This window comes from Phyllostomus discolor, chromosome 1 (assembly GCF_004126475.2).
Source record: "Phyllostomus discolor isolate MPI-MPIP mPhyDis1 chromosome 1, mPhyDis1.pri.v3, whole genome shotgun sequence".
In the NCBI taxonomy this organism is placed as follows: Eukaryota; Metazoa; Chordata; class Mammalia; order Chiroptera; family Phyllostomidae; genus Phyllostomus; species Phyllostomus discolor.
The window spans coordinates 215,360,539-215,379,726 of record NC_040903.2 but is presented as its reverse complement, the minus strand read 5'-3'; the positions used below and the strand labels follow the sequence as shown (position 1 = coordinate 215,379,726).

Sequence of the window (19,188 nt, the reverse complement as noted above, 5' to 3'; positions counted from 1 at the left end):
CCCGATGGTCCCGGCTTCCGGCCTGGTCATCCCAGACAACACCTGGCTGGGGGTACGCCCCACGGGCACGCAGGCTGCCCTCGGCTTTCTCAGTCCTCCCCCCGCCCCCACCGGGGTCGGAACCAGCAAAAGCAAAGCCCCACCACGGAGCAGACGCCAGCACAAAGGAGTGAGAAGACACAAACGTTTCAGAAAACACAGGAAAACTTTCGAGTGACTCAGAGCTAAGAGAAGACCTTATACATATGCAATAAAAAGGTTTTTTTAAAAAAGGAACATTCAGAAAACAAGAAAAAGCTCTTGGAATGTAAAATTATGATAGAACAGAACACTTTTCTGAATTCATGTTCTACTTCAGTAAAAAAGTTTAAGTATAGCCTTGGCCGGGTAGCCAGTTGGTGAGCACGTCGTCGGGACCCGCCCAGCCTGCGGGTTTGACCCCTGGTCAGGGCCCATACAGGCAGCAACCAATGAATGCATCAATAAGTGGAATGAAGAAAAATCAGTGTTTCTCTGTCTCCTCTCTCTAAAATCAATAAAGTTTTAAAAACCATCAGCTGTTCAATAGAAAAATAAAAAATTTAAAAGTTTGATAGAAAAATGAAATTAAAATTAAAAGAACAAGTGGAGGGAATTTCCCAGGGAAAAAAAAATAAAGGGAAAGAGAAAACTAGAGAGAAAAGATTTCTAAAAATTAGAAGCTGACCCCAGGGACACCCAGCCCTTCCAAGAGCGACGACCCAAGTCCCGAAGTCAAAGCCCGTACCGGCCTCAGCCCGGGGGGGGCCCGTCTCCCCACGGCCCCTGCCTGACGGCCGGAGCCTCCCCACCCCCCACCCCACCGGGGGCAGGAGGACAGGCCAGGAGGGGGCTCCAGGACCCCTGCCGAAGCAGACCTGTGGGCCACGTGGGCACTGGGTTTCTAAGACTGCCCCTCCCCCCAGCCTGGCTCACAGCACCCCACGAGGGGGCTTGAGACTCGCCCTGTCTGTCTCGTCCAGGGACGGAGCTTCGGGAAGCTGGCCAGAGAGGGGCCCTGTGAAGCGGGCTGTGTCAGGGGTCCTGGGCTCACCCCAGCAGGCTCACTCGGGTCGCCCCTCCCGACCGCACCTCACCGCACGGGCCCGGCCACGGGGGGTCCCTCAGCGTCCGTCCAGGACAGACGCCCCACCGGGAACGGCAGGAGCTGCTGGGGGACGAGATGAGGACGACGCTGGAGTGACTCTCCCACCCCACCTTCTGGGGGGTGGCAGTGCCATCGACCTGCAGGGGAAGTGACCTCCGTGCAAATGTGGGAGCTGGTCACAAAACCCAAGTGCCCCGGGGCCTGGTCGAAGCCAGCCGCGGGCGGGAGAAAGGCTGGAAGGCCGTGCTGCCTGGAAAGAAAGGCTCCCGGTCACGACGTCCGAGCAGAGGGTACGTGCGTGGTTACAGCTTTGATTTCTGCCATCTTTTTTTTTCTTAATATTTTACTACTTTCATGATAAAACAAAGTTTGCATCTAAATTAACAACTCACTTTTTAAAAGAGAAAAGAGAAAGCCGTCCCCGGGCACTGGATGGGCAGCTTTAAGACTCGTGCGTGTCCAGGCTTTAAAAGCAGCGAGAAATAATTTACTAGACTGTCTCAACGCCTGAGTGTGCCAATTTTGTAATCTGCATTTTTCAATTACATTAAAAGCATTTTCCCCAATTGCTCTATTCTTCCCTTAATGATGAGGGATGAGACCGGACGGAGCTGGTTCCCGGAGCACAGGGTGCACCTCCCCCGGGGCCGTTGTCTGCGGTCAGCGGCTGGCGGGTGCGTCACCCACCCGGGGACCCGGACTGCTGGGCCAAGTGAAGTTTCCAGAGAGCGGAAAACGCAGCTTGGGCTGTGCCGCACCGTCCATCCCTTAGTCCTCCCGCAACCTCAGGTTTTTTCCACGAGGTGCAAGCTTGCACGGCCCTCGGGCAGCCGCCGTGGCCCGGTGGGCGGCCTGAAACCCTCACTTCCAGCCCTGGGGCAATTCAGATGCCCGACCGCCTTCACTGCGGGGAGAGGAGCTGTGTTTGGCAAGCGCCACCGGCCACCGACCTCACTGTGTGCCCTCAGGTGAGAGCTGTCCCTCTCTGGGCCCGTCAAAGGGAGACGGAGCCGGGTGACCGCGGAAGGTGCAGGCGTGCGTGCACGCACACGCCAGCCATCCCCTCCTCGCCTTCACCTAATTACCCCGGAAGCACAGCGACTCACTCGCTCCCCAATTACCCAACGCCCACCGCCGCGCCCGGCCCTCCCCCCAGCTGTGCGTCGCTTACTTCCCACGGCTTTGCCTCGTGCTCGGAATAAATTGCCCATCATCTGCATAATGCTCCCCATCTCCTTCCTCCACACAGCGAATCATTTCCCCACCTCATTCTGCAAAACCCATCAAGAATAATTCTTTCAAAACTGAAATAAACCTTCCCTCTGGCACTTGAATCCATAAATCTCTTGTCTTTGAACCTGAGCTATATTACTTTCTACAAAGCGCATCTAAGATACCCTCACACAACAACACGCCGGCAGTGATACGGCAACTGGGTCCTATAACACATGAAAATGTAAACCGCACCAGCACAGAGATGGCCCCTTCTCCACGTGCCCGGGAACACAGCCCCAGGGCGGGAAGCTGGGGCGGACCTCGGGCACCCCTCGGGGAGGGGGCGTGCTCCCCCACCCTTTACTCTCAGCGGCCGGGGCGCAGAGTGGGGCTGGGGGTGTGCGGCTGGACAACCAGCTTCCCATCTCGCCCCCACCGGCTGGCGTGCGGGCAGCTCCCCTGACCCCCTGGGCCTCCGCGCGCACATCTGCGTGGTGAGGCCGAGGGCGGCCCTCGCCCCGGGCCTGCCGTGAAGCGCAGACGGCATGTCCGGAGGTTCGCCTGGCCGGCGGCGAGCTCGGGGGAACACTGAGCTCTCCCCATCCTCTGCCCTGGCCTCGCGGTCCCTCGGCGGTCACAGCGCTGACCGGCAGCGCGGAGGGACCTCAATTCGAGTGCCCACCCTCCCGAGCAAAGTCCTTCCTTCCGGATGCAGGTGCGAAGGGGGCGTGGCCCCAGCTGAGCCTGGCGCTCCCCCCACCCCACCCCCGGCCAGAGGAAGGTGGGACTCCCACCCCCGAGTCTGCTCAGGTGTAAATCGCCACCCCCCCCCCCAGCAGTGCCCAAGGCTCGGGCAGAAAAGACTGTGCGAACCTGCTGACACTCGCGCGGGATCAGTTTGGGCACGTGGGCCCAGCCCGGCAGCCTGCACCTGCCGAGGGTGCAGCTCGCGAAGAGCGTGCAGGTAAGTGGCTCGGTGCAGACACCACCAAAAACTTCTAAAGTGCCTATCTCCGGAACACCAGCATTGAAACTCCTGAAAACTGTGTGTCTACAGGCAGACTGCAGAAAGATTCACGAGAGCAAAAAAAAAAAAAAAAAAAGTTCCATTGAGTGGAAGATCCTGACTCGTCTTCTCTCTAGCTTTTGTAACTAATCAGCACAGGTGCAGAGGCGTTAACACTCCACCTTCCGTGTCTTTTCCCCAGCAACCGCCCCAACGGGCAGCCCTTACCCCCACCGTACCCGTGAGGGAGCCAAGGGACCAGAGAGGCGAAGTGCTTGTCTGCATGTCACACAGCTGCGGGACCCCGGAGCTCTGCGGCAACAAGGCCCCGAAGGCTTGCCAACCTACTCAGGCCCCACCATCACCCACAAAGGCTTTATGCAGCCGAAGCCCATCTCAACTGCATCAAGGCGGCAAAGAAAAAGACAATATTTACATACAGCTGTTCGCTGAAGGACGGGCTCTTTAGAACAACAGCAGGACGTGACAGGAAACGACATGGAAACAGCAAAGTTTGGAGTCTGAGAAGCCGTAAGAACATCGTCGGGGGAAAGTTTTCTTAAAGGAGAAAAAGGCCCCCCACAAAGAGTGCGAAACTGGAGGGGTGCTCCAAGCGGCAGCCACTGCGCGGGGCAGCCGGCTCCGTGAGCGCGCAGGCGCGCCGTCCGCCCCGTGAGCTCCCCGGGGTCGGCGAGGTGCCCGCTCGGGGCCAGGCCACGCAATGGTTTCTCTTTTAATCTCCATGCTTCACGTTTTCTGCGTCCTCAAAGTTTTTCCCAACAAGCGTCTATGACGTTCATGATCAAAAAGGAAACGCTCATTAAGTGTTGGAAGGGAGCTTGTTACGGGAAGAACTCCCGGAGCAAATCCCTGGAGCAAATCCCTTCGCGCGGCAGATACACGGCCCCTCACTCTCGCGCTACGTCTGCAACCCCGCGTTTCCCAACGCCAGGCCTCCGCTCAGGGCAGCGGGCCCCGGCGCAAGAAGCCCCCTTGCAGAGGGGCCGCGGGTCAGGGTGCCCCCTGTACGGGCAGTGGGTCTGCAAGCGGGCTGGGCCCCACAGGGACACGGGGCGGGGGGAGGGGGGCGAGGAGAGCACAGCGCAGCAGGGTCTCCGAAGGGGGTCGCAGCTACAGGGAGCAGAGGCCGCCGCGGCAGGAGGGACGGGCGGGGATCGCTGGGCGGGAAGGCGGGGCAGCGGTGCGGAGTTATGAGTCATTGTTTTATTTTGCTTAATTCTCAAGCTGTACATTTCTCAAAACTAATAGAGGCATATTTTACAGCTCACAGAACAGTTAGAATATACTAAAAGGAGTCTTTCCACGGTAATGTGCCCAACTGCAACTTACGGATTCCAAAGCTACCTTTTAGGGAGATGAAGGAACTGGCACTCCACGTTCTTTGGATTAATCAGATGGATTGTGTTGTTTTTCTCCTGATCAGGAAAAAAAAAAATTGTATTTCTGTAACTGTTACCTTGAACCAAGGATTCTTCCAGATTCTAGAAGCTTGCAGTGAGCTGCTTATATTAAGTCTTACTGTGCCCCCTAGTGGCAAATGGGATTTATGCACTTAAAACACAATTCTTTCCCGAAGGGTGGAAATAAAATTCAAAAAAAATTTGTTTAAATTTTACTGACCACTTAACATGCACAAAACCTTGTGCCAAGTGCTACAGAGAACATGAGGGCAGGTCTGGCCAGATCCCCTGCTCACGTAGCTTAAAACCCACACGGTGCCGCCGACGCGGTCCCACGGCAGCTCGGGGAGAACGAGGCGCTGCCGCACACTAAGGAGGAAATTCCAGGACAGAGCAGGAAGGAGAGCACACAGGAAGTGCCTACTATGCGTCAGACACCACCTAGGTGATGCACACCCAGTGTCATCTGTTCTTCACGAAAGCCCAGAGAGGCATGTGCCATCGGCTCCACTTTACATACGAGGCCTGTCTGGAAAAAGCCCGGCCGTTGTTAATACAGTGAGAACGGTTTGCGTGACATTGATGGGACCTGGCAGCCGAGGAGAGTGGACTGGAATGCATGTGCGTGACCAATGACACCTTCACTGTACCACTCAGCAGGGGCAGTAGATGCTGCTGAGTGAGCCTGTGTACTGTGTGGCTGTCACACTCAAAATGACTGAGTGAGCAGAGCAACGAATCTGCATCGGATTTTGCATTAAGCTGGAACATTCCTCTGCAGAAACTACTCGGATGACTCAGAAGGCCGCAGCTGTGGGCAAGTGATGGCTGGCAGCTTCATCACGACAACGCACCTGCTCATGCATCACTTCTTGTACAGTTTTTTGGTGAAACACCAAATCACCCAGGTGACTCAACCCCGCTACAGCCCAGATTTGGCACCTGTGACTTCTGGCTCTTCCCAAAACTAAAACCACCTTTGAAAGGGAAGAGATTTCAGACCATCGACAAGATTCAGGAAAATACAACAGGGCAGCTGATGGTGACTGGGAGAACTGTGTGAGGTCCCAAGGTGCCTACTTTGAAGGGGACTCAGGCGTCATTGTCCTCTGTGCAATGTTTCTTGTATCTTGTATCTTCTTCAATAAATGTCTCTGTTTTTCATAGTGCATGGCTGGATGCTTTCTGGACAGGCCTTGTACACCGGTTGAGGGTCAGAGAGGTTAAGTAACTTGCCAGAGATCACACAGCCAATCAGTGGCAGAGGAAGGATGCAAACTGAAGTGTTGTGTCCCCTGCCCCCAAACTTCCTGATCCAGTGGGGGGGACAAGAAGGCACTCTGGCGGACTTTAACCAAAAGGCAAGGGAACAGCACCCTACAGAAGGGAGCACAGAGTTGGCGGGTGCCCCCTGCCTGTTGCACCCACCATCTGATCTGCCCTCCGCCCAGGACCGGGAGGAAGCAAGCGGGGACCCCTGCCTGCGCCCACGCCCTGCCCCGCCTCCAGACCCAGTGTCCACACGCCTCCTGTGCCCACTTCCGTCACACGCCGGATCACAGACCCCCAAGGCCCATCACACCACCCATCCTCTGGCACCGCCTGCCCAGGGCTGCCAGCTGCCCGCCAGGCTGCACACGAACCTGATGGCCCAGCCAGGACCTTCCCGTCTGGCCCCCAGCCCAGCCCCACCCAGTGCCCCGTCTGTCTGGACCCGGGCTCCCCCAGCCCCTGCCACAAGGCTTCCCACTGAAAAGTCGCTCAACATCGAATGCCTCTGTCACTGCAAACTCCAGCACCTCAAAGCAGAGGGCGCCCTGGCTAACAGTGTGCATGTGGGGCTTCTACCAGCCCGGCTGTCAAGGCACCACAGCAGGGGAAGGGCCGGGAGACGCTGACCCCTGCAGCCAGGACGACAGCCGTGCTCTGCCCCTGGGGCCACCTCCTGGGCCGCCCTGCAGCCTCGCCACGAGGGACAGACAGTGCCGTAGACAGGGCTCCCTGGAGCCTGCCGGGCCAAGCAGCACACACCAGCTCCTCAGGACAGGTGGGCACAGCCACTGTGTCCAGCCCTGGCCCACCCAGGGCAGCCCCCAGCAGAAGGCCCTGGACCCCAGACTCAGTGAATCGCCCCCAGCACAGTGACCATCCCTCTGCCAGAGCAGCCTTCCCAAACTGGACTGACTGCGCCCTCTTCTGGCCACGAGGTGTCACAGCTAGTCGGCTGCCCAGGGCCCGTCCACAGGGTCCCCTGCACACAAGAGGCACTCAGTCACCTACTCCACAGCATCCCCTACGCAACCGAGCAAACACAGCGCCCCAAATCAGTGGTTCCACACAGACACTCTCCATCCAAAAACTCACATGGGGACGCCTCTGTGCAGGAAACCTAAGCATTCCCGTGGGATCCAAGCAGGGCCCACTGACCCCCAGTGACGCAAGGTGCGAACCGACCCCACGGGGCTCCAGGCCTGCCCCTCACCACCGGAGACACGACCCCACAGACAGGTGCGCAGCAGGCACCCAGCAGGGCACACCTGCCACCCCGGCATCCCTCCACCTGTCTCTACGCACGGTGACCCAGTCTGTCCTTCGAGACTCTCCCGTCAGTGTCTGCCACCTGCCCCCGCCCTCCCGGGGAACAGAAAGGGGCTGCCCGCATCCCTTGGGTGGCCCCCTATACCCACACTTCGCCCCACAAAGCTCCACCGTGTGCGCAGCATCGGGCCGGGGGTTCAGACACCGGCACCCGGGCCTTCGTTCCACCTGAGAGGCCCCAGCCACACAGAAGCTGGTCCTCCTGAGGCCGAAACAGGTTCAGAGAGGTCAAGTGCCTTGCTCGAGATCACAGAGCTGCTGGGGTGGAAGCAAACCCCAAACCGGGACCATTCTGACCCCAGCCCCATCCGGGGCCTGCCAGACATGGCCTGGCCCAGCACAGACCCCACCCGCCAACCCCGGGGGCTCCGACTCTCTGAAGACGTGCTGAGAAGAGGACCCCCAGGGCCCGCCCACGCACGTCTCAAGCACGCCGGGACGCCGGAAGCCCCCGAGCAGACTTCCGATGCCCAGCCGCACAGGAAGAGCCCCGGAGAGCCTCGTGCGCACCCCTGGGCTCCAGGCCGGAGCCAGAACGTTCGCCTCGCCGGAACGATCACGGGCAAGACGGCTCGGAGCTCCAAGCAGCCGCTCAGAAATGGCACCAGCGACCAGCCCGTCGGCGGCGTCACAGCGGCGGGCTTCCTCTCCTCACCGCAGACGGACGCTGCCTCCCGGGGGGAGGGGGGTCCGAGAGAGACCTCGGGACACGGTGGCCCGGGCAGGCGGGCTCCGGCCCCAAGGAAGCGGAGAAAGTGGAGGGGGTCCGTCTACGTGGCGTCTGCGGAGCACCTGCGGGCGACTGCTCCCAGCCAGCGGCTCTGGGGCGCGGGCTTCTCTCACAAGCTCACAGACCGGGCTGTGACTCTGCCCTTCTCAGAGGGGACACGGACTTGGAGGGGACAGCTCAAGCCAGCTGAGCAGCTACCAACTCCAAAGCCATTTTCTCCCAGGAAGCTTGGGTTCAGCCCAAGTTCACTGGGCCCGCCACTGCACGCCGGTGCAGTGCTGGGGGGCCGGGTGCCACGGAGAGCGAGGGGGACTCAGTGCGGCGCAGAGGGGCTCGAGGCGGGTCACAGGCATGCGGGACGCACCTGCTACACTGCACACCTGCGGGGCTGGGGCTTGCTCCCGGCCGGTCTGCGTTACTTCAGTGTAAGTTAAAATAAAGCAACACCAACGAGCCCTGGCCGGTGTGGCTCAGCGGACTGAGTGACAGCCTGTGAACCAAAGGGTCTCCGTCTTGCACTCAAAGTCATGGAGACTGAATAGCATGCTGTGAAGCAGTGAATGGGTCAAGAATGAAATTAGGGAAGGAATCAAAAAGTTTCTGGAAACAAATGAAAATTAACTCACAAACAAGCCAAAATTTATGGGACACAGCAAAGGCAGTCCTGAGAGGGAAGTTCATAGCAATAGAGGCCTACCAAAAAAAGACAAACATTTCAAACAACAACCTAACCCTACATCTACAAGAACTCGAGGAAGAACAACAAAGACAGCCCAGAGCAAGTAGAAGGCAGGAAATAACCTAGATCGGAGCAGAATTAAATGACATAGAGACCAAAAGCACAATTCTAAGGATCAGTAGATCCAGGAGCTGGTTCTTTGAAAAGATAAACACAATCGACAAGCCTTTAAGTAGGTTCATCAAGAAAAAAAGAGAGAGGACCCAAACACAATCAGAAATGAAAGAGGAGAGATTACAACTGACACCGCAGAAAACCAAAGGATTGTAAGAAATTACTACAAAGAACTGTATGCCGAGAAATTTGAAAACCTAGGTGAAATGGACAAATTTCTAGAAGAATATAATCTTCCAAAACTCAGTGAAGAAGAAGCAGAAAGCCTGAACAGACCAGTAACAGCAGACAAAATTGAAGCCGTAATCAAAAAACTCCCGACACACAAAAGCCCTGGACCGGGGGTTTCACAGAATTCTACAAAGCATTTAAGGAAGAGCTAACCCCTATCCTTCACAGACTATTCCAAAAAATCCAAAATGATGGAAGACTCCCAAATTCTTTTTATGAAGCCAGCATCATCCTAATCCCAAAACCAGATAAAGACACAACAAAGAAAGAAAACTTCAGGCCAATATCACTGATGAACAAAGACGCTAAAATCCTCAACAAAATATTGGCAAACCGCATCCAACAAGACATTAAAAAGATCATACACGACTTCCGGCAAGATGGAGGAATAGGTGGACGCACCGTACCTCCTTGTACAACCAAGATTAGAAAACCAATAATTTACAACAATAATTTACTATCAGAATAACACCCAGATCCGGCAGAGGATTTATCTGAATGGAAGTCGGGCAGCCAAGAAGTTGAAGTAGACGTGTTCATCCGGACTGGTAGGAGAAGACGAGCCGGCGGGCGCGGGGCTGGCTCGGGTCGGCGGCGCGCGGAGGTCGGGGGAAGGTTTGGCGCGAAATCGGCGCAAAAGCCATCTGGGGGCGCAAGAAGGCAGCGGTGACCCCTGAGTACGCAAGCTGCGGCTGGCAGACCCAGAGGGGCAGCGATTGTGGACCAGGGCAGAACTCGCGGCCCGGAAGCCCAGACAAGGGTCTGAGTCCAGGGGAACGGAACTATCGCCATTGTTTTCTCCCATCCCTGCTCCCGCTCCCGCCCCGCCCCCACACATAACATCACAATCTAGCGACCGGGGTGCCCAGCCCGGTGAGCACCTAAGGCTCTGCCCCCCACCGTAACAAGAGCAACCAGACCGAAAAAAAAAAAAAAAGGAGAGACGGGGGAAAAAAAAAACCATGTTTTCAACAGAGCAGATCAGTCCCCCAGGACTCATCCTTTTGAGCGACCAAGAATTAGCCAATCTATCAGATGCGCAGTTCAAAACACTGGTGATCAGAAAGCTCACGGAACTGGTGGATTTTGGACGAAATTTAGATGAAAGAATGCAGATTACCATAAAACAGATGCAGGAAGACACGCAGAGGAGAGCCAATAGTGAAAGGAAGGAATATGAGTCTCAAAACAATACAGTGGACCAGAAGGAAGATAGAATCAACCAAGCAGGAAAGCATGATGAAATAAGAATTCAAAAAATTGAGGAAAAGATTAAGAGCATCCAAGACACCTTTAAACGTTCCAATATCCGAATTATAGGGGTACCAGAATCAGAAGGGGAAAAGCAACAGATTGAGCACGTATTTGAACAAATAATAAAGGAGAACTTCCCCAATCTGGCAAAGGGAACAGTCTTCCAAGAAATCCAAGAAGCTCAGAGAGCCCCAAAGAAGTTGGACCCAAGAAGAAACACACCAAGGCACATCATAATTACATTAGCCAAGGTAAAAACGAAGGAGAGAATCCTAGAAGCAGCAAGAGGTAAGGGGACAGTCACCTACAAAGGAGTTCCCATCAGACTGTCAGCTGATTTCTCCAAAGAGACCTTACAGGCAAGAAGGGGCTGGAAAGAAATATTCCAAGTCATGAAAGACAAGGACCTACATCCCAGATTGCTCTATCCAGCAAAGCTCTCATTTAGAATGGAAGGGCAGATAAAGTGCTTCTCAGATAAGGTCAAGTTAAAGGAGTTCATCATCACCAAGCCCTTATTTTATGAAATGCTAAAGGGACTTATCTAAGAAGAGAAGATAAAGACATGTATAGTAAAAGGACAGCAAACTCACAAATATTAACAACCACACCTAAAGCAAAACCAAAAGAAACTAAGTAAACAACTAGAATAGGAAAAGAACCACAGAAATAGAGGGCACAAGGGGGGGCTAGCAGTAGGGGTGGGAGGAGGAGAGAAGGGGGAAAAGGTATAGAGAATAAGTAGCATAGAATGTAGGTTGAAAATAGATAGGAGGAGGGCAAGAATAGTACGGGAAATGTAGAAACTAAAGAACTCATAAGTATGACACATGGGCATGAACTAAAGGGGGAAACGTGGGTGGGAGGGGGGTACAGGGTGGAGGGGAGAGAAGGGGGGAAATGGGACAACTGTAATAGCATAATCAATAAAATATATTTAAAAAATCAAAAAAAAAAAAAAAAGATCATACACCATGACCAAGTGGGATTCAACCCAGGGATGCAAGGATGGTCCAATATTTGCAAATCAATAAATGTAATACATCACATAAAATCAAACACAAAATCACATGATCATATCAATAGATGCAGAAAAAGCATCTGATGAGGTACAGCACCCATTTATGATAAAAACACTCAGCAAAGTGGGAATAGAGGGAGCATTCCCCAACATAATAAAGGCCATAATGAGAGACCTACAGCCAACATCATGCTCAGTGGGCAAAAACTAAAATCTTTCCCACTAAGATCAGGAACAAGACAAGGTTGTCCACTTTCACCACTTCTATTCAATATAGTATTGGAAGTTTTAGCCACAGCAATCAGACAAGAAAAGGAAATAAAAGGCATCCAAATCGGAAAGGAAGAAACAAAACTGTCATTGTTTGCAGGTGACATGATAGTGTACAAAGAAAATCCTATAGACTCTGCCAAAAAAACTGCTCTACCTAATAAATGAATTTGGCAAAACAGCAGGATACAAAGTCAATGTCCAGAAATCAAAGGCATTCTTGTATGCCAACAATGAAACAGCAGAAGCAGAAATCAAGAAAAAAATCCCATTTGATACAGCAAAAAGAAAAATAAAATACCCAGGAATAAACCTAACCAAGGAGGTAAAAGACCTGTACTCAGAAAACTACACAGCACTGAAGGAAGAAAGCAAGGAAGACACAAACAATGGAAGCAGGTACCGTGCTCATGCATCGGGAGAAAAGCAATTTATAGATTCAATGCAACACCTATTAAAATACCAATGGCGTATTTCACAGACATAGAACAAACACTTCAAAAATTTATATGGAGCCAAAAACGACCCGAACAGCTGCTGCAGTTTTGAGAAAGAGCAGCGAAGTAGGAGGGATCACAATACCTGGTACCAAACTGTATTGCAAGGCCACTGTAATCAAAACAGCCTGGTACTGGCATAAAAACAGGCACATGGACCAATGGAACAGAACAGAGAGCCCAGAAATAAGCCCAAGTCTCTATAGTCAATTAATATTTGACAAAGGGGGCAGCAAAATAAAAAGGAGTAAAAATAGCCTCTTCAACAAATGGTGTTGGGAGAGCTGGTCATCTAACATAGGCAGGAAAATCTCAGACATTCCACGCAGCAACATTTTCAGTGATATGTCCCCTAGAGCAAGGGACATAAAGGAACAAATAAACAAATGGGATCTCATCAAAATAAAAAGCTTCTGCATGGCTAAAGAAAATAGCATTAAAATAAAAAGAGAACCAACTGTATGGGAAAACATATTTGCCAATGATACCTCAGACAAGGGTTTAATCTCCAAAATATATAAAGAACTCACATGACTCGACTCTAAGAAGACAAGCAACCCAATTAAAAAATGGACAAAGGACTTGAACAGACACTTCTCCAAGGAGGACATACAGAGGATCCAGAGACACATGAAACGATGTTCAATATCGCTAGCTATCAGAGAGATGCAAATTAAAACCACAATGAGACACCACTTGACACCAGTCAGAATGGCCATCATCAACAAAGCAACAAACAAGAAGTGCTGGAGAGGTTGTGGAGAAAAGGGGTCCCTAGTGCACTGCTGGTGGGACTGCAGACTGGTGCAGCCACTATGGGAAACAGTAGGGAACTTCCTCAGAAAACTAAAAATGGATCTGCCTTTGACCCAGCAATTCCACTGCTAGGATTATACGCTAAGAACCCTGAAACACCAATCCAAAAGAACCTATGCACCCCAATGTTCATAGCAGCACAATTTACAATAGCTAGATGCTGGAAGCAACCTAGATACCCCTCAGTAAATGAATGGATCAAAAACCTATGGTACATTTACACGATGGAATTCTATGCAGCAGAAAGAAAGAAAGGAGCTCCTACCCTTCGCAACAGCTTGGATGGAGCTGGAAAACATTATGCTAAGCGAAACAAGCCAGGCGGTGAAAGACAAATACCATATGATCTCACCTTTAACAGGAACCTAAACAACAAAACAAAGAAACAAGCAAAATACAGTCAAAGACACTGAAGTAGAGGACAGGCTGACAGTGACCAGAGGGGAGAGGGGAGGGAATTTCAGGGGAAAAGGGGAAGGGTTTACAGGCACAAGTATAAAGACACATGGACAAAAACTAGGGGGCGGAGTGGAAATGCAAGGGAGGTGGGGGGGTTGGGGAGTGGGCTGGGATGGGATGGGAGTAAAAAGCAGAAAACTGTACTTGAACAATGATTAAAATAAAAATACAAAATCTCCATTTTAGGCCTGGCTGGCATAGCTCAGTGGATTGAGCACGGGCTGCGAACCAAAGCATCGCAGGTTCGATTCCCAGTCAGGGCACATGCCTGGGTTGCAGGCCACGGCCCCCAGCAACCACACATTGATGTTTCTCTCTCTCTCTCTTTCTCCCTCCCTTCCCTCTCTAAAAATAAATAAATAAAATCTAAAAAAAAAGTCTCCGTTTTGATTCCCAGTCAGGGCACTTGCCTGGATTGCGGGCCAGGTCTCCAGTAGGGGACGTGTGAGAGGCAACCGACTGATGTTTCTCTATCTCCCTTTCCCTTGCTCCGAAAATAAACAAAACTTAATAAATGAATAAATAAATAACAATGCAAAAAACAAGTTTCTGTGTAAACTAAAGTCCCCAGCAGGGCGCCCACAGTCCTCTCTAGTCTGGCCCCTCGCCCCCACCAGGCCCCTGAGGGCCTCCATGCTTAGAGCCAAGCATGCCCCACCACCGCTCCCCACCCCCTTCACCATGCACCCCTCGGCCTCCCGCAGGCCTGCACAAAGCCCTCCCAGGCTGGCGCGCCGTCCCTCCCACATGGCTCCCGTGGTGCTTCTGTGTGCGGCTGGGGGTCCCATCCTCACAGCCCTGAGCCCAGCACCGTGAGTATCTCCCACGTGGCCACGCCCCCTACCGCACTGCACCTGCCAGGATCCCCCCGGGGCCAGGCTTGCTCTTCTCTGTGCCCTGCATCCAGCACAGCGCCTGGCACCGGGCTGGCACCGCTCGGCGCGCCGTGGGAGTCACAGGGGAGGCCCCGAGGCCCCGGGGCTTGGCCCTGGGCTGCTCTCCTCTCCCGCTGCCGGCTCTCGCTCAGCGACCCTCACCCCGGTGGGCCGCAGTGTGTCCGCACGACCTCAGCGCCCCCACAGGGGATAAGGACTCACTAGCGCCCTCTGGCAGCCTGGGCAAGACAGTGCAGTGAGGCCTGGGACGGAAGGGACCCGCGAGCCGGGGCCCCACGGAGAGCCCTCTCCTGAACACAACACAGGGCACCACAGACAGACATTCCCAGGAAGACACTCGGCCTGTGACCCCCGCCCCGCTGTTCCGAAGAATCCACCTTCCGGCAGGTCAGTCCCGCGGGTACCCGGGAAGAGCCGTCCCACTCCCGTCTTACCTTGAAGGTTTTATCCATGGAAGCGGAGAGAAACATGTGGCTCCTCGAAAGGACAGGACACCACTGGATGCTGTTGACGGGGCCCCGGTGGCCTCGCAGGTGAAAGAGCACCTTCCTGGAAATCTGGGTTTCTTTGTACTGAGTGTCCAAATGGGGCTGAATAAACTCAGACACCCGGGGCTCCATGCAGAGCGGGGCCGGGGGGCGCCCCGCGGAGGGACCCCTGGCTTCCGCGGCTTTACTCTTGCCTGTCTCTGTGCCCAGTGCTTGCAACTGCCTCAGCCTCTTCGGGGTGTAGGGCACAACGCAGTCCTCACGCCTCTTCTTCTGGACGGGGCTGCCTGGTGCGCCTGGGGCTCCAGACTGGGTCCGGGCACAGAGAGGGGGTTCCGGGGGGTCGTAAGTTCCCCAGGAGGGTTTCCCCTGCTTAACCAGGGCTGCTGCCAGGGGCACGTTGCCAGCGGGGACGTGACTGAGCCACAGGGAAGCACGAGGAGGCTCGCCCGTGGCGAGGGCGACCTCGGGCTCTGTCCCAGGCCACTGCAGCCTCTGGCTGGGGCAAGACCCTGGGCCGCTTCCCCAGAGCCGCGCCGGCGGGAGACGGGGGCCAGCGGGGTCTTCTGCAGAACGGTGCTTCGTGGGCAGTGCGGTCCCTTCCATCCCGCCCAGGGCTCCTGACTCGGAACCCTGGTCACGCGCGTGGACCGCATCGCGAGTGTCTTCCACCTGGCTGGCGGCAATGACGCTTCCCACGGGCTCGCTCTCAGCCTCTGAGTCCGAGTCGTCATAAGCCACCAGTGAAGCCATTGAAGACAGTTTCTTGCTGTCCTTCGAGCGCCAACCACCTAAGACCAAACAGAGCCAGGTGTCAGGACTCGCGCACGGAGGCCTGCGGACCGCCGCGCAGAGGTGAGAGAAAACGTGCCATCTGGCAAGTCCAAGACGGAAAGCCCACCAGAGCGAACACATAAAATATGAGGGCTCTTCCATGCGCCAGGCGTGAGGAGTTAGAGGACGTCCTCTTTAAAATGAAAACGATGGATGCATTTAACACCCACAAAAAAATAAGACCTACACGAGGAAAACTAAAGCTTTATTTGAAAGATATAAAACAAACCTGGCTGGCGTAGCTCAGTGGATTGAGCGCGAGCTGCGAACCAAAGTGTCGCAGGTTCGATTCCCAGTCAGGGCACATGCCTGGGTTGCAGGCCTTGGCCCCCAGCGACTGCACATTGATGTTTCTGTTTCTCTCTCTCTCTCTCTCTCTCCCCCCCCCCCCCCGCCTTCCCTCTCTAAAAGTAAATAAATAAAATCTTTAAAAAAAAAGATATAAAACAAAGCCTGACTAACCACGGACATGGTGCCTGGACAGAAAGACTCGGGAATGGAAAGATGCCTTGTGGTGCAATATCCAGACAGACGATGCATTACAGAACTGTACACCCAAAACCTATGTAACAGTATTAACCAATGTTGCTCCAATACCGTCAATAAAAACGAAAGAAAAGGAGGGACCAGGAAGTGCCAGCCAGCTGACCCAGATGCTGATGCTTTTCACCCCAAAAAAGAAACGGTCGTTATGTGACGTGACAGACGTTCGCCAACGCCATGGTGGTGGTCGTAGCGCAACAAAACAACGTATCAAATCAACACGTGTATCCCGTACAGTTAGCAATGTTGTATGTCAACTACGTCTTCCTCAGAATAAAAAATAAAAGAGAAATAATAATAAAAATAAAAAGAGAAAAATAAAGACTCCTTCGGAAAGGCAAGTACAAAATTTAAACGCATATAGTTTTTACCGACACCCCCGCTACGCAAGCACCAATGTTACAGAACACACAAGGGGGGCCTGGGACGATACACTATTATTGAAAGAAGCCCCCGGGTCCGTTATGTCCGCCGCCAGAGGAAAGACGTCTCTCAATGCCAGAGATTCGTGAAAAGGAAAGGAAATGTTTATTTAATGCTATACTAACTTAAAGTAGTGACCTAATGTCTATCAAAAATCCCAAAGTCCCTTAAAACACCCACAAACACACAGTCCTTCCTTCCTTCCCCCTTTGCCCAGTCCAGAGTGCCGTATCTCAGGGAAGGAAATAGAAGTCCATGGCTTAGGCAGTCCTCTGGTTCTTCCCAGTTAGAACTCCATCTCGACTGGGAGACCTCCCTGGGTTCCCGGCACCCTCGGCTGAGTCGCCGGGATCTCTGCTAAAACCAGGTGGTGGTTCCCCCTTCTAAAGCTGTGGGGGTCCCCACTCTGCCAGGCCGAGTGGTTCTCTCCTCAGGGCTGCCGTGTGGTTCTCCTTCTCTCAGAGCTGCAGGAGTCTACACTCCGTCAAGTCCGAGTGCTTCTCCTCTCAGGGCTGCACACGGTTCTCCTCCCTAAAGCAGCATGGTTTTTTACCTCCTCAATGGACGCCAAGTCTGGGTTTTAAATCCCCAAGGCCAATCTTCCTCTGCAGCCTCATTTCCGACTCCTCCCACACTCGGCTTCACATGCCAGAACTCATATCCTTCCAGCTTTACTGGGCTGCCATCATGAGTCTGGGCAGGCGTGGCCCCATGTCCTGGAGTCAATCCTCTCTAAGCTCCCACGTAGGCGCTGTAACTCAGGGAACCCACCCCCCCAGTTACATCTAGGTGGGGAAGTTACATCTAGGTGGGGAAGTTACTTCTGGGTGGGGAAGTTACTTCTGTTCCCCTGGCTTAGAGCTGATCACAGCTACTTAACTTATCTATGCAACCAGCCAAAGGCTATAGAAATGCTAAATGACCAACCCAGAGCTTAGCTGCAAGGCTGTTGGTATGCTAAACAGCTCTCAATGGCCCTGCTCCATTTGTCCCTTCCCCCAACCCACACCCTGGGGTGGGGGATGGAGACATCCCAAAATCTCCTGGACACCTTGAGTTCTGGACGCCATTTTAAAATGCCCATTTGGGGTCCCCCCTCTTGGCTGCACCCTGTAACACCAACACATGTGCACGTGCGCAGAGACAGCACGTGGAGGCATCGGCAGCGCGCTCACTGCCTTTCCCTCGTGGGCGGGGCAAGGTCGGGTCTGAAAACTCTGAAATGGAAAGATATTGTGAAGCCGCCCGGTGGGGAAAGCGTGCCGGCCTCGGCTCTGCCCTCTCCTGGTGCTCTAGTCCTTATGTTCTCTCTGCCCCTAACAACCGCCCCCTCCCCCCGCCCACATTCCCCACCTCCATTCTCAGCCAGTTGGAGGGGCAGACCCACACCCCAGGGTGAAGCTGCCCGAGTGTGTCATCCAAATCCGCCCGCTTCACTCCACCACACAGACTCCCACAACGTGGAATGGCCCCCTTCCTAAACAATCCCTCTTGGAATTCTGAACCATCACACAGGATAAAACTGTTGCCAACTAGTTTCTAGGAAGAAAGATTCCATCTGGAGTTCAGTTCTGTGCTGTTGACAAGAAGTACCCTCAAAAGGGAAGCAAGGATGCGGGACACGTCCCATCCTGGACAGCAGAGGGCGCGGTGGAGCGGCATGGACAGCTCCAGCGAGGACCAACTTTGCAGAAAGCCAGATGTGCCGCTTAATAAACCAGGCAGGTGCATTAAGGCTGGCGCCAGGAGCGTCCTTCTGGGTCATCCGCCAAGCCGCTTCAGACAGCCTGTCTCCCCTTAGAAAGTGGGTTTCACATTCCCTGGAATCGAACACCCCACCCCTTCCACACCTTTCCCCCAAAGGGTGCCATTCCCCGCTAAACAAACTAGGTCATCTGCCTCCTCCCCAAACCCTACTTCCATCTGCAGCCGAAGCCACACACAAAGCCTTCATCTAAGGAAAACTTCTACAATGAGCCGGCCCATCTCAAATAGAAATGTAAGATAATGGACTAACCATAAGCTCATGGAACTGAGCCCTGTGGATGATTTGGCATTTCCGTTCTCTAAGTGCCATCCTGATCAGACATCCCAACTCCTGGGCACACCATCCCGTCCCTTCCTGTCAAGGGGAACCCACCGGGTTCCTTCCTCCCGCCACCAGGGCACCAGCGCTCAGCCGTTCGGACGCCCACCCACCCAGTCGCCCACGGTGGTCGGCTCACAGGAGACCAAGACTAGAATTAACGGCGAGGTCTACGGCACAACACCAGGGCGCAGCAGGGTTGGGGCCCGCTGGCCCCACTTCCTACCGAGGCAAGGCGGCAGGATGGCGCGGACGCAGGAAGGTGGACAAAGCACAAGGACCCCGATACTGTCCACTTCACATACTTGCCATTCACCCCTTCGGCAAGCCCCGGGGGATGGGCTTCTCGCCGAGACCCACACTAAACCCCGGGGACAGCACAGCAAGCGAGCGAGAGTAAACCAGGCCCGGCGCTCCCCGT

The 19,188-nt window shown here is 54.0% G+C and overlaps 1 protein-coding gene across 1 annotated transcript in view; it reads right to left on the bottom strand.

Moving 5' to 3' along the window:
• WDR25 (WD repeat domain 25) overlaps positions 1–19,188 on the bottom strand; it is a 95,654-nt gene that overhangs the window by 75,107 nt on the left and 1,359 nt on the right. The window contains exon 2 of the mRNA XM_036017597.1: positions 14,828–15,672. Within this exon, the coding sequence (XP_035873490.1) occupies positions 14,828–15,634 (807 nt within the window). The 5' untranslated portion in view covers positions 15,635–15,672. The remainder of the gene's footprint in view (positions 1–14,827; positions 15,673–19,188) is intronic.